Genomic DNA, 16,180 nt, shown 5'->3' on the forward strand with positions numbered 1-16,180 from the left:
CCGCCTTCCCCTCCCGCTGAAGTATCAGTCGGGGGTCCACTCCGATGAGTGGTCGGAAAGTGAGCCATCCTTTGTGCTGAAGCATATACCTCCGGGGCTCCCGGCAGTCCAGTGATCGGGCTATCGGACATGAGGAAGACAAAGGGATCTGCGGGCGGCAATTTAGATTAGGTATTAATTATACCTTTAGAGTTGGACTAGCACCACTGATGCAAATGTACTGAAATGCATCATGTTTATATGAAAATTTGGCTTTTTATAGGAAATCCATCATTTTTATATGAAATTCGGCCATGTTTGGATGAATTTCATCTGGTTGATTTGAGTTGTTGTGAAAATGTATGCGGCTAGCATTGGATGGATGTCTCCCGCATCCGCGTCCGCTGACTGGTCCTCCTATCCGCGGACGGATGCGGGAGGTTTTTACGGGTTGTCGTTGGAATCTAGTATCTTCTTCTGCATTTGCATGGCAGTGTAAGGCAGGGTTGGAATGTTGTCGTTTCATGGAGATGAATGAATGTCGTTTGGGGCGATTTGAGGGTGATGTGGCTTCACCAGAGGCCAGGAAAATTAGCTAGTGAGGCCTCCTATTCCTATAAATAGGTTGTAGTGACAAAAATATGTGGCTTCCCCTGCAACCTTGCACTAGCATAACTCCATTTACCCCAATTATCAATGGTCGCACCCCCCACTACATGGCCCCGTGGTTTAAGTGTGTCCATAGACTCCAATGATATTTCCCATTTACATGCATCCAAAAAGCTCGACCACCCCTTCCTATCTCTGCATCTCCTTCAAATCTAGAATTTCTACAGGCCCTTCTCTCTTTTGGCGAGCTAGTTAGACAACAACCGGGATGGCCGACCACATGGAGCTCTCTGTGGAGAGCGGCGGCGGCAGGCCCCCGCCTACGCCCCAGATCAGCCTTGTGGGATTGTTCCTTGCGTGCATGGTCGCCGGTGGTGTGCAGTACGGCTGGGCGCTGCAACTCTCCCTCCTCACCCCCTACGTCCAGGTATGCAAACGTGTGTGTACACCGGCGTGTTTTCCTCGAAAAGTGTGTATTGTTGTTATGAAAATAAGCAATATTTTAAATGTAAATATTTTCTACCGGGGTTTCTATGTTAGTTATTGTGCATTCCTATTTGAGAGTGTTGAGTTTGTTTTTTCTGACCATTGACTTTTCTTATTTAGTTTTTAGGGGAGAAAACTAAGAGGAAACTAGGTGATACCCTGTGCGTGGCTACGGGGATTAGTTGCAATATATTTTAATAATACTAGCAAAAGAGCCCGTGCGTTGCAACGGGAGAGAAAACATAACACACGCTCTTAACTCAACAACCATCACTCAAGACCATAATAGGTCCATATCCTTTATTTTTGCGAGACATCATATTGGTGTTGCCGCTTATCCTCCTTCTCACCCTCGCTGGCGATGGCCTCGGTGTTCACACTAAACAACAAAAAATGTGTGTTGAATATGGTTAATCCTAAGGCCTCACTCCCTCCCTCCCTCCCTCCCTCCCTCCCTCTCTCTCTCTCTCTCTCACGTCTCACGCTCGCGATGAGAAATCTTTTGTTTTCCATTGTGACATTTTTTAGAGGTATGCATGTGTAGTTATCCATATTTTCTTTTCCCTATATGGTTATAGTGGGGTGTTTATTTGCAATTTGGATCGTCATCGATATGAAAAAGCGGATCTTGCACTATAAATTGTAAGTTTGCTTCCATAACAATATTTTAAAAATATTTAATAGGTAAAATTAACATCATATTTAAGCCCTGTTCGGAAAGCCTCCACTCCACAACTCCACTCCCGGGGTTGGTGGAGTTGTAGTTGAAAACTGTGGAGCAGCTATTTCCTGACTCCACAACTCCTGGAATTTCGTGGAGCTGGTGGAATTCCGAACAGGCCTTTAGATTCCACACATTTTTCTAATAAAATTTCATATATAATATGTTAAAATCGAAGTTACGGTTTAAAAGATATAGACAATTTAGAAAATCATTTGGTTTGACTCAAATATATTCCAAATAATATTATAAAATACTTAACAAGTAAAAATAATCTCATATTCATATTCTACATATTTTCCTAATCAAATTTCATATATAACATGTTCAAATCGGAGTTACGGTTTAAAAGATATGGATGATTTTAAAAAGCATTTGTTTGACTTAAATATGATATGCGGATGAATTACCTAAAACATCAGGGGGGTTTTCAAAAAATGTAAAATAACGGTTCGGGTGTGACTTAAATCCGGACGGCGGGTTGATTTCAAGAAAAGACAGGGACTTTTGTGTAAAATACGAAAATAACGATTCGTTTTAACTTAAAAACAGGACTGCGGGTTGAATTCTCTGAAATAGAGGGACCTTTCTGAAAAATACCATGACGGACGAAAGAAACCCTATTTGCTTTATTATTAGCTAAAGATTTGGTTGCACGAAACAAAATTTTCTGATTAATAATATGTTAGATGAAATTGATAATATATTTTAATATGCATAGTCCATAGTATTCATCGAATATAACTAACATAATTAAAAGGAAAAAATTAAGCAACTTTTCATGCATAGTTGCATGATGGGGTGGGACTTTTCCTATGCATTGTTGCGTGTTGAGATGGGACGATTGCATGTTGAGACAAATATGTTAGTGGGATCACATATTTAGTTATGCTAGATAATACTTCTGCATATTCTTACCATATATGAATCGTAGGGGACCTAGTAGGACACTTTAATGGATTGATTTGTTGCTAAAAATATAGAAAATAAGAAGAGATGATTGGAAGACTTGCATGTGTTTAATGATGTGATGGGTCTCCAAAGCATGCAGTTGATCTCATCAAAATCACACTGAGTCAACTCATCTCTATCAATCTCACAGATATGCCATCAGTTCAGCGATAGGCCCCCCATATAAACACTGCCAAGTATAACATTTACACATAATCTGAGTCTAGAATCAACCAGCATTGCTCCGATACCACTATTGGGGTACGAGGTGGGCTACGCTGGTGCAAAAAACATTCCACCACGCACCACCTATGATCATGATGTAGGTATGGTCACACACAATTACCGCTTGATATATTGACCCATAATGGAAGCAGAGTTGACAGTGATCATTGATGTAGTTGTAGCCATACATCCTCTCGCCTTCAGCCGTTGATGAATTCTTGTTCGACCATCATGGGTGCAATGCCTATGAAGTGTATCCACCTATAAATGAATGGCTCAAAGATGAACCGATAATTTCCATGTCGCAAGCCACGAAAGGAGACTGTTGTGCAGGTTGGAGGGTTTTTCCAAACCTTGAGTGCATGCCTAAACTGGTTATTTCACTTGTGAACTAAATTAATGCACTCCTCCTTATATGACTTCCCCCAAAGGGATCAACCATATGATCACGCAGGCTACAATTCTTGTAATGTATTTGACCTATCGATTATGAATCCTTATGTGTGTGACCCCACGGTTTCTTGAGAACATGGTCATTCGAAGTGACCCTAGTAACTCTTACTCAACCCGGTAGTTGAGTAACTCCTTACTCACATGAATCAGTTGCATCTCTGGTGCCAAGTTTATAAACTAGAACCTGGCCAACTAGAACTCATGTAATAACTGGCCGTGACCTCATGCAAGACGTGCTAGTTCCTAATTTCCATGAAATCGTTTCAATGAACCTCTCAATATGTCATATATGAAATATTCTTGAGTCACAACATATTTTTGTTGAACACAATGCAATAGATTGTCATCTTTGTTGGGTGGCTGCAACCTCTCTTGTCGACCTATGAACTAATCCATGGTGAGGGTAACTCTTAACCTTAGTGGTCTGGTAATGCAATCCGTGATCAGATATGTCAAGAGGACCCAAATAAATCTCACCAATTCATAAGGGAAAGGTCATGCCTTAATCGACCATGCCTTGCAATATGCTTCACTACATGCCTGGAAGATACCTTTACAACTACCTAGTAAAGGAGTAGTGTTTGGCAACCCCTAATCAAGTCGATTGTCTTCCAAAGGATAATGAGACAATGTTTACTCTGAGGACATGTCACATACATTGAGCTCGAAACAAATAAATGATAAACAATTTAACGCATCTTGAAAATGTAAATTCTAGCTATGAGTTCCCAACTCAAGCTACATCCATGAGATTGACATTTCCATGTATATTGCATCTGGGTGTATCCATCTATTGATAGACATAGTAGTCTATGGTTACACTCCCCTTCCCCACATCCTCCATGACTAGGGACATTATAACATTTTCATACAACTCGAAGCTCCCACAACGGATCACATATTTATTGCTCGAAGTAAAGACAATATTCCTGGACGACTAGATAATAGATCACAAACACATAGGGTTACAATCATCAGATGATTGCATCTATGACTTATTTTTAGCATGATCGACACGAGTTGTCCATCCTGGTCACAGTTCTCACCAGTTGCTCGTACTCTAGCTATTCTCAACTCACTCTGACCATGATGATTCCCTCCTCCTCTCCAGCCGCACCTGTCACTCTCCCCACCTCAAACCACTTTCGTACTTGCCCTTATTGCGATTTTTAATAGTTCATTGGTGAGCTATCACAAGTACTTTTTCTTTGGAACTTCGATACATTCAACAGAAGTACTTCCTTCGAGTCACACTTCTTTGATTCCTCCCCACGACTTTGCTCATATGGTTCTTGTGGAGCTTGAGATGGTTTCCCTTGATGCGGCCATGTAGGACAACGCGCTTGGCACCAAGGCCACTCATGCACTATTATGTCTCTCTCACCCAGGAGAAGAGCGCTTAGGTGAGCTATGTGATGTAGGGTGAAACCCTAGATGGCCGATCTTTCACGAAAGGAGCGGATCCCAAAGAGAAACATGAAGAACATGAGGGGATTCACGCGGGAAAACATGAGAGAAACACTCAAACCAACAAGATTCGATTACACATGTGCTAGATCCTCGAAACACAAAGAGATACACGATGATACAAGGTCAACAAAGGACGATACAAGTAACCGGTTCTTCTCCTAGAAGGAGGTCTTGATGGGGCCGCCCAAGAGGGGGTCTTGAATCCAAGTTGTTCTTCTCCGAAGAGGGGCCGCAGTCTCTCTCGAGGAGGAGATCGGGATGGATGAGAGGAGCTCTATCTCGAAGTATGAGATAAACCAATGCTGACCCTAGCTAGGAGGTGGAAGAGGTCTATTTATAGTCTAAGTGCAAATAGGGCGAAGTGAAGGGGTACATGGGCCTCGGGCCTGAATTTAGACGCAGCCAGGTACCGGATGTCCACTGGGGACCGGTCGTCCGGTGTCTCAGGAGCCGCCGGACGTCCGGTGTCCTCCGGTCGTCCGTTGGTTCTACTCTGTGATGGGGGTGCCGGACGTCCGGTAGCTCCGGACTTCCGCTGATGTTGGTTCGGGTGCTGGTGCGCTGGTCGTCTGGACCGGATCAGACGTCCGCTCATTCGCTTCGGGTGCAGGGGCACCGGTCGTCCGGTCTGGGCCGGACGTCCGCTCGCTGGGGTTCGGCTGAGGCTTCAGGGGTCGGACGTCCGGTCCCGATCGATCGTCCGGTGGCTGGGACATTTCCTGCATCCCTTCTTCTTCTCCGTCTTCTCGTCCATCTTCCTCTTCTTCTTGTCCTTGCTCCTTAGCTTCTCCATTGTACCTGAGTATGCACAAAGTATCCATATGAGGTAGTAGACATGCTTCATGCGCATCGAAGTGGAATTGTGAGAGGAGAGATGTCACCTCGGTTTCAAGGGCTCTTGCACGTGATCGAGTCATGGGTCCGGTAGGCACTTGATGAGACGATGGTAGGTCCATGGGGATGACCTTGGGATGCTCCGCGTGATCTCCCCTCCCTTGAGGAAGATCCGTCCTCGGATCAAAATCTTCATCACCATAGAAAGGAGAGAGATCTTTGACGTTGAAGATGTCGCTCACGTTGTACTTGTCGTGGGGGAGGTCGATCTTGTAAGTGTTGTCGTTGTAACGTGCAAGCACCTTGAAGGGTCCATCCGCTCGTGGACGAAGCTTGGATTTGCGTTCTTGTGGGAAGCGGTCCTTGCGAAGGTGTAGCCACACTCGATCACCAATGTTGAAGACCATAGGTTGCTTGTTGAAGTTGAGCTTGGTCGCAAGGTGTTGAACTTGGCGCTCGATGGTGTTTCTTGTATCTTCATGCATCTTCTTGAGATGTGTCACACGCGCACTTGCATCTAAATTGATGCGCTCTTGGAGTGGTAGAGGAAGAATGTCCAATGGTGACAATGGGTTGAATTCGTAAACGACCTCGAAAGGCGACTTGCTAGTTGTTGAGTGTCTTGCTCGGTTGTAGGCGAACTCGGTGATAGGTAGGCACTCCTCCCACTCCTAGATGTTCTTCTTGATGAGTACTCAAAGTAGAGCGGAGAGTGTGCGGTTTGTCACCTCCGTTTGAACGTCGGTTTGAGGATGGTACGTCGTGGAGAAGAGTAGCTTGATTCCGAGCTTGGCGCATAGAGTTTTCCAAAAGTAGCTAAGGAACTTGACGTCGTAGTTCAAGACAATTGTCTTCGGCACACCATGGAGACGCAATATTTCCCTACAAAAGAGATTAGCAACATGTGAATCATCGTCTATCTTGTGACAAGGAATAAAATGTGCCATTTTGGAGAAACGGTCCACAAGGACAAATATGGAATCTTTCCCATTGCGAGTTTTTGGGAAACCAAGTACAAAGTCCATGCTTATGTCTTCCCATGGTTGGTATGGAATCGGTAGAGGCATATAGAGGCCATGAGATTGAGCTTTGGACTTAGCTTTGCGGCATGTCGAACATCGGTTGGTGAAGCGATTGACGTCCCGAAACATCTTCGGCCAAAAGTAGCTCTTCGAGAGCATGGCGAACGTCTTATCGTGTCCAAAGTGTCCCATTAATCCTCCTCCATGCGATTCCTGCAAAAGCAATAAATGAAGGGACGACTTGGGGATGCAAAGTTTGTTAGCTTGCATAAGGTAGCCGTCTTTGATGTAATAGCGCTCCCACGATGTATCCGACAAACACTTGGCATAAGGGGTGGCAAAAGTTTCATCATGCACATACAAATCTTTGATATGCTCGAAGCCAATGATATCTAACTCGAGTTGCGTGACTAGCATGCATATGCGGGAAAGAGCATCCGCGACGATGTTTTCTTTACCCTTGATGTACTTGATGACATAGGGAAAAGACTCAATGAATTCACTACATTTAGCATGATGCTTGTTCAACTTAGTTTGACCCTTGAGATACTTGAGGGTCTCATGATCGGTATGAATGATAAACTCGTGGGGACGAAGGTAATGTTCCCATTCATGTAAAACGCGGACTAAAGCATATAGATCTTTCTCATAGATGGGATAGTTGAGTTGCGCTCCGGAAAGTTTCTCACTAAAGTAAGCTATGGGGCGCTTCTCTTGCGTTAACACACCTCCTATGCCATTACCACTAGCATCGCAATGAATCTCAAAAGGCTTGTCGAAGTTAGGTAAAGCAAGCACGGGAGCATGAGTAAGCAAATTCTTAAGCTCATTGAATGCGATATCTTCGGATGGTCCCCAAACAAAAGGCGCATTCTTCTTGCTCAAAGCATGTAAAGTCGAAGCAATGGTGCTAAAATCCTTTACAAAGCGTCGATAGAAGCCTGCAAGACCAAGGAAACTACGCACTTGATGCAAGTTGGTTGGTTGCGGCCAAGTCTTAATAGCATTGATCTTGGACTCATCTACATGAACACCCTTAGAAGAGACCACAAAACCCAAGAAAACGAGCTTATCAACACCAAATAGGCATTTCTTCATATTAGCATAGAGACGCTCTTTTCTAAGAGTTTGCAAAACGGTGCGGACATGGGTGACATGTTCTTGGATAGATTTGCTAAACACAAGGATGTCATCGAAGTAAACCACAACAAATATACCAATGTAAGGGCGAAAGACATGATTCATAAGGCGCATAAAAGTGCCCAGTGCTTCCGAGAGACCCATAGACCCAAACTTGGTATTGAATGCGGTTTTCCATTCATCACCCTCTTGTATGCGGATTTGATAGTAACCACTCTTAAGATAGATTTTGGATAGTGGCACCACTAAGCTCATCTAGCATATCATCTAGGCGTGGAATGGGGTACCTATATCTAACGGTGATAGCATTGATAGGTCTACAATCGGAGCACATGCGAAAGCTACCATCACGTTTTGGCACAAGAATGACCGGTATGGCACAAGGACTCAAACTTTCAAGCACATGTCCATGGTCTATGAGATGCTTTACTTGCCTTTGTATTTCTTTGGTTTCTTTGGGGTTGACGCGGTATGGAGCTTTGTTGGGAAGCGACGCTCCAGGGATGAGATCAATTCGGTGCTCAATGCCTCATAGTGGAGGTAGACCCGAAGGTAGCTCATCGGGGAAAACATCTTGGAATTCCTGCAATAGAGAAGATAACACCAAAGGTAGATCGTGAGAGTTTTTAGTTTGTGTGACCTCGTCCTTGCACAATAGGACATAGTGTAGGACACTTGACGGGTTCTCACACACTTTTCTCATCTGACGTTTGGTGGCAAAGAGAACTAAGTTTTTCTTGTCGCTCATCGTGGAGTCACTCAATTTGGGCTTCTAGCGCTCACTCTCTTTTTGGTGGATCGCTCTCTCACTATTTTCTCCATGATGGGTGGCTTGCTTGTCGGCGAGCACTTGGCTTGGAGACATAGGACGTAGCACGAACTCTTTCCGTTTCATCTTGAAGCTATAGTGATTTGTACGCCCATTGTGAATGACACCTCGGTCAAATTGCCATGGCCGTCCAAGGAGGAGGTGGCAAACGGTCATCGGAAGGACATCACATTCTAATGTGTCTTCATAGGCGCCGATCTTGAAAGAGACTTGTACTCTATGCTCGACTTGTATGGTGCCGGTGTCGCTTAGCCATTGAACCTTGTAGGGGTGAGGGTGCTTCATCTTGACCAATTGGAGCTTGGAGCATAGTTCTTCACTTGCTAAGTTGTGGCAACTCCCTCCATCGATGATGACCTTGACGGATCGTCCATTGATGCTGGCCTTGGTGTGAAATATATGGCATCTTTGATCTTCGTCTTGTTGATGTTGAAGAGTCAAGACCTTGGAGACAACAAGAGCGGGGCTTCAATTTTCATCGCAAAAGACTTGGTCATCTTCATCTTCATTGTTCACTTGTCAGTGCATGGCTATTAGCTCAAGAGCTTCCATTTCTCCTTCAGTCATGGAGTCATAGGTTTCGTCGTCGTTGAGGATCATGGTGCGCTTGTTTGTGCACTCGAAGGACTTGTGGCCTCGGCCGCCGCATGTGAAGCATTTGATAGAACTTGTCTTGATGGTCTCATCGGGTGCAGTAGATGATGATGGAGCTTTCTTGAAGTTGCTTGTAGTAGGAGGACGACTTGAGCTTGTCGAAGCTTTCTTGTAACTTGACTTGTCGCCGTTGCTTGTAGAAGGCTTGGTTGAGGTAGAAGGTGTTGGAGTCGTCGAAGCTTGATTGTTGGAGAGGCCATAGGACTTGAACAAGAACTTGGCATACTTGAAGTCGTCTTGTACTTGCCGTTCCGCTTTGGTAGCTTGATGCACTAGCTCGATGAGGTTCGAGTATGGTTGGAAGTCGGCGATCTTCTTGATAGGATGATTGAGTCCATTCAAGAACCTTGCCATAGTTTGCTCATCATCTTCTTTGACATTGGCTCTTATCATGGCAATCTCCATTTCCTTGTAGTACTCTTCAACGCTCTTGGTGCCTTGCTTGAGTTGCTGAAGTTTCTTGAAGAGGTCGCGGTTGTAGTAGTTTGGCACGAATCGTGCTCTCATGACATCCTTCATTTGTGCCCAAGTGGTGATGGGTGGTTCACCTCTTGCCTCACGGCGCTCAATGACTTGTTCCCACCAAATGAGGACATAGTCTTGGAACTCAAGGGATTCCATCGCGATCTTCTTCTCTTCTTCATAATTGTGCAAACGGAAGATCTTGTCAACTTTCGATGCCCATGAAAGGTATTCTTCGGGATCGTTGCTTCCGTTGAACTTGGACATGGTGGACTTGAGCTTGCCGTAGCGTTGCTCTTCATTGTGTTGGGGTCGGGGATGATGACGCCCATGTTGTATATGATTGTCCAACTCGTGGTGCTCTTGACGAAGTTGGAAGTCTTCCTCATGTTGCTCTTGGCGAGGATTGGGTCCATTGTCTTCTTGTTCTCGATGGACTTGATGTTCTTGTCTCGCTTGAGGGGGAGCTTGTGTATCTTGACGAGGCGCTTGTCTATCTGGACGAGGAGCTTGTTGATGCACACGTCTTTGATAAATTCTTTCTTGAGCTTCATCGCGAAGTGCTTCTTGATGTAGTCGAGCTTGTCGGCCTCGGTCGGATACGGCACGACTTGATTCATGAAGGGCACGTTGCGCTTCAAGTACTTGAGCTTCACATAGTTGTTGTTCTTGGCGTTCCGCCTCGGCGTCTTGTGCATTTTGATGTTGTCGCGCTCACTCCTCTTGTTCATGTTGACGTTGGTGTTGCCATTCCCGAGCTAGCGCAAAGGCTTCTTCGGCTTGACGTCATCGATGTTCTTGCGAGTCGGTGTCTCAAAGTGGATTGAGGTTTTCTTGACGCTCGTTGCGCGCGGCTAGACGGAGAGTGTTCGATGACGGTGCACTTGAACCGGAGATGGTGTCGTCGGAGTGTCGACTTGAACGGCTCCTTCTTGAAGCGGAAGAAGAGCGGTTGAGCAACAAAGCGTGAATCTTGTCCATCCTTGCGTGATTCTCTTGCTTGTGATCGTCGAGCTTGTTGTCAAAGTAGTCCCTTGTACGTTGCTCGGAAAGTCGTAAGTCGGCGAAAAGGTTGTCGATGCGTTCACTCATAGCTTGTTGCTCTTGATGCAAAGCATGTTGTGCACCAAAGAGGTGACTCTTGGTGACGAAGGAGTTCATGTCGTCGTCTTGCTCCATGAAGAGCGGGTTGGTAGAAGTACTTGACCTATCCATCATTCCAAGACAAGTGTGAGTGGAAGAAAGGGAATAACCAATATCAAATGTACCTTGACCGATGTTGACAATGGATCAAAGATGACTCCAATGTGTAACAAGGAAATAGCACAATTGGTACCAATTCTTGTCGGTTCTCACACCTACACAAGTAAAAGCTTTTTGTGGAGCTTGGTTAGGATGGTGGCACAATTTTTAATGTGAATGTAAGCAAGATTCAATAATGTTGGAAAAGATTCGCAAGATGCAATGTAACAAGTAGACCAAGCATATACGGTACATGGAAACACACACGCAAAAAGATAAGTGGGGTTGAGCAACCAAGGGTGAGCCAAAATGTGGAATCCACAAAAATGCACTTGTTGCACAACACTAGAGAGACGCTAGCACGATTGCATGATAGGCGGATACAAGAACTTGTGCACAACCTACTTAGCAAAAATGCAACGACTTCTATCCCAAATATGTTTTATGCAAGGTGTTGCTATGATATGATCCAAGATGATCGAGTACGACAATCTTAATGTTGTATGATGCTATGGTTCTTGCTTAAAAGCTCTTTGCTTATCTTTCCTCTTTGCTTAAAAGCTTGGTTAGCTCTTTGATGTTTGAGCTCTTTTCTTATGTGATGCTTGATTAACCAAGATAGCAAGTGAGTATGCGATGACAACTTTGTGACACAAGAGATGATACCAATATAGGCAACAATGATGTATATATGTATGCTATGGGGAAGTATGATCACTAAAGTGCACAAGTCTCGTTGCCGGCAATACTCAATGGCTAGTCTTGATGGGTAAGCAACACAAAGGAGTAAGGCGATGATGGCTAACAATGTGATGGCAAGAGTGATATGTCCAATACCATGATGAGGTTACCGGTCTTGCTTCCGGTATGGTGTCAAAATGGTGGCACGAATACCAAGTCGTAGTCGAGGTGGTCGTTGTTGATGACCGGTGTCGATGACGCGTCCGTGGCGAAAATGAGCGGCGGTGATGTCGATGTCGAACCATACCTAGATAGCCGAAACACAAAAGGACATGGTACCGCAACTCAAATTCTCAAAACCAAAGGCGACCAAAATCGTCGGAGTAGGTGGCGGTTAGGTGGTGGTGTGGGTAGGGATATTGGGATGGTTTTGTGAAAGTCGGGGGTGGTGTAGCGGATGATGTTGTGGAAGTAGCGGTCGTCCGGGCGCGGACGGATATCCGGTCGCCGGCCGTCCGGTAACGTCGGACGTCCGGTGCTTCCTGGGTCCCCGGACGTCCGGTGATGTGACGGTCGTCCGGTGGTCGGGGTCAACTCGAGATTTTAGATCCGGGAGGTGATTTTGGGGGGGAATATGGGGAATTTGGGAGGGATTTCGAGGTGGAGATGGCGGGGGAAGGCTAGATCTACTTGCAACGCAACAAATTCACGGATCAAAACCAACAAAACATCATCACAACTCACAAAACACAAGAAAAATTTTGGGGCTATTTTTGGTGGGGATTTTCGGATTAGGACGAAAAACAACAAAATCAAGCTAGAAAAACGAAGAGGGGGTATCCGAAATCGTGATCAACCTTGCTCATGATACCAAGATGATGTAGGGTGAAACCCTAGATGGCCGATCTTTCACGAAAGGAGCGGATGCCAAAGAGAAACACGAAGAACACGAGGGGATTCACGAGGGAAAATACGAGAGAATCACTCAAACCAACAAGATTCGATTACACATGTGCTAGATCCTCGAAACACAAAGAGATACACGATGATCCAAGATCCTAGAAGGAGGTCTTGATGGGGCCGCCCAAGAGGGGGTCTTGAATCCAAGTTGATCTTCTCCGGAGGGGCCGCAGTCTCTCTTGAGGAGTTGATCGGGATGGATGAGCGGAGCTCTATCTCGAAGTATGAGCTAAACCAATGCTGACCCTAGCTAGGAGGTGGAAGAGGTCTATTTATAGTCTAAGTGCAAATGGGGCGAAGTGAAGGGGTACATGGGCCTCGGGCCCGAATCTGGACGCAGCCAGGTACCGGACGGCCGCTGGGGACCGGTCGTCCGGTGTCTCAGGAGCCGCCGGACGTCTGGTGTCCTCCGGTCGTCCGTTGGTTCTGCTCTGTGATGGGGGTGCCGGACGTCCAGTAGCTCCGGACTTCCGCTAATGTTGGCTCGGGTGCTGGTGCGCTGGTCGACCCGTCCAGACCATACATCCACTCGTTCTCTTCGGGTGCAGGGGCACCGGTCGTCCGGTCTGGGCCGGACGTCCGCTCGCTGGGGTTCGGCTGAGGCTTCAGGCGCCGGACGTCCGGTCCCGGTCAGTCGTCCGGTGGCTGGGACTTTTCCTACATCCCTTCTTCTTCTCCGTCTTCTCGTCCATCTTCCTCTTCTTCTTGTCCTTGTTCCTTAGCTTCTCCATTGTACATGAGTATGCACAAAGTATCCATATGAGGTAGTAGCCATGCTTCATGCGCATCGAAGTGGAATTGTGAGAGGAGAGATGTCACCTCGGTTTCAAGGGCTCTTGCACGTGATCGAGTCATGGGTCCGGTAGGCACTTGATGCGACGATGGTAGGTCCATGGGGATGACCTTGGGATGCTCTGCATCACTATGTCAATGGGTCGACACTGTCGATCAGTAATACCGGTTCCTGGGGTTGTGCTTGGTGCATGTTAATTCAGGTGAACAGTGCTTGGGAGGCAACAATGGTAAATGGAGGATGATAAGAGTGAGTTATCATGGGCTTTGACAGGCTAATTACAATATTGTTCTTTTATATGGCATCGTTCGTACTTATGCTTTGGACGGTGGTGCGGGACGAATGCCAATTGATTTATGCTAGAAATTATATTTCATGCGGATCTGGATGGAGTCTGTTGCATGGAAAAATTAGCTTATCTCACATTTATCATTGGCCTAATAAAGATGCCAGATATTAATAAGAGATGTGAGATTAGGGACCTAGAGATGTGAGAGAATGTGTTCCTCATTCTAAGCTTTAGAACATGGAGCCGTATCTAAGAGGAATGAGTCAAATTTGGAACTTTTATGGAGGTGGAAAGATATCGAACATGCTATAATTTTCACATGTGTGTGATATGTGATATAATTTTGATTGAAGATAGCCGAAACATTGTTTGTTTTGAAGTTATACTAAGAAACTATGTTAGATTTATAGTTACAATCATTGTAGTGTATACATGCTTGGATTCACTAACATGGTTTAATATGTTTACTATTGCTTCGACAGACATTGGGAATACCTCACGCTCTTACTTCAGTTATGTGGCTCTGTGGTCCTATTGCTGGATTAATTGTAAGTAACTATGACAATGGATCTTGTAGAACAAGGAGTTATTGTTTGATTTCCATAAGATAACTCTCTAACAACTTAAGAGAGGAAAACCTGCACACCTGTTTCTTCTTTTATTTGTCATACTTTGAACCGTGGTCTATAAAAGCAATAAATTCATGGTGCAACTTCATGAATATTTATTAAAAGAATAAGAAGTGATATAAAGTGCACATCACTTTTATCCATCATTTGAGCAAAGCACATGATTTTTCTGATTCATTCAGGAGTTGGCGTATTCCCCGCGAGTTTATTGTGAAGCATATATTTCAAATTAATGCATGCATCGTATGTTCATGAAGGTGCAACCATGCGTGGGTCTCTCTAGTGACAAGTGCGGTTCGCCACTAGGGAGGCGGAGACCGTTTATCCTCTCGGGATGCATCGTCATCTCCATATCGGTGAGTACCATGCAATCATACCTCTTCGGCTGACATACACCATCAGCCTATTATGAACAGTCACTAATGTGTTGCCACACTCATATGTGTGACCCCGTAGGTTATAATTGTTGGGTTCTCCTCGGACATCGGGTACGCACTTGGGGACACGAAGGAGGATTGCAAGTAAGCTAAATCTTTAATTTCAGGCATATAGTAGCAAAGTAAAGAATCTTACGAAAATCTAACACTAAGTTGACGAGAGATTTGTACAGAGATTACACTGGGCCTCGGTACCGTGCGGCTGCCGCCTTCATTTTGGGCTTTTGGCTGCTTGACTTCTCCAATAACACAGTGCAAGTGAGTCTGCGCATGCTTGGTCAAGAGCATATCGACATATTTCATAGTTAATTTTGGTACTCTAGACTATAAAAATTTATTACTTTCAGTCAAAAAAATTGTTATGAAGATTTTAGTACTAGTTAAATCGAAGGGGCAAAAGAATCATTAGAGAAAATGGCAATTCTCCATAGGTATAGAAAATAATAATCATGTCAGGCACTAACCAGGGAGATTCTATGTAAGCCATCCATTAACTCTTGAGATATGTGAAGAAATTTCAACACGTTCCATTTGTTGCATTTTCATAAAACATTGAGTCAAATCATATCCACTCTCCTCCGTACACACGTCATGTCATGTATCCACCCAACATCATGCCTCTACCCACATGAATAATTCAAAACTGAGTACCTCTCTATCTTCATGTGAAAATTGTTTGTATTTAACTAACATTTGTTTGACATTGCTGACAATAATGAAATATTTTCAATTAATCTATGGTTAATAATTGTGATAACATAAATGTGGGAAAACATCAACAAACCTAATGTGCCAAGTCAATACAAACTGCAACAAGTACGTTATAATCCCCAAGTGTAAGGAATTGCCATAGAACTTTCCAAAGATAGAAGTGGTGAGTATGGAGTGTCGAACACACAAGTAGCTGAAGGTAAGATCAACATTCCCCATCTCCTATCTGCCACTGATACAACCCTATGTAAACCGAGCGTGTGCTTTATCTAGAAACAAGAAATAAAACTACAAAGTTTGTACAAAGAGGTAGCTTTGCAAGGTAACGAAGACCATAACCGTAAAAGTAGGTGCTATCTAAGTAATGATACAATTAAATACAAATAGAGGGCGTGGAATAGTGGTGGTATGGTGTGCAGAATTGTCCCTAGGCAATCAACTAAGTTACTAAATCGATCATCAACGCAAGTTTATATGTGGGAGAGGCCTCTGCTAGCATGCCATCCCTTACTCATAATTTTATGCACTTCTGACTGGAACTATTAGCAAGGATCTGCAACTACTAACAAGTTCATTAAGGTAAAGCCCGACCATAACAGCAAG

The 16,180-nt window shown here is 44.6% G+C and overlaps 1 protein-coding gene across 1 annotated transcript in view; it reads left to right on the top strand.

Annotated features, from left to right (window-relative positions):
- Nucleotides 1-698: 698 nt before the first annotated feature.
- LOC119266323 (sucrose transport protein SUT3-like) overlaps nt 699-16,180 on the top strand; it is a 47,153-nt gene continuing 31,671 nt past the window's right edge. Inside the window, exons 1-5 of the mRNA XM_037547774.1 lie at nt 699-1,015; nt 14,283-14,348; nt 14,687-14,785; nt 14,886-14,950; nt 15,040-15,124. Of these exons, the coding sequence (XP_037403671.1) occupies nt 857-1,015; nt 14,283-14,348; nt 14,687-14,785; nt 14,886-14,950; nt 15,040-15,124 (474 nt within the window). The 5' untranslated portion in view covers nt 699-856. The remainder of the gene's footprint in view (nt 1,016-14,282; nt 14,349-14,686; nt 14,786-14,885; nt 14,951-15,039; nt 15,125-16,180) is intronic.

Source organism: Triticum dicoccoides, chromosome 1A (genome assembly GCF_002162155.2).
Source record: "Triticum dicoccoides isolate Atlit2015 ecotype Zavitan chromosome 1A, WEW_v2.0, whole genome shotgun sequence".
Classification (NCBI taxonomy): Eukaryota; Viridiplantae; Streptophyta; class Magnoliopsida; order Poales; family Poaceae; genus Triticum; species Triticum dicoccoides.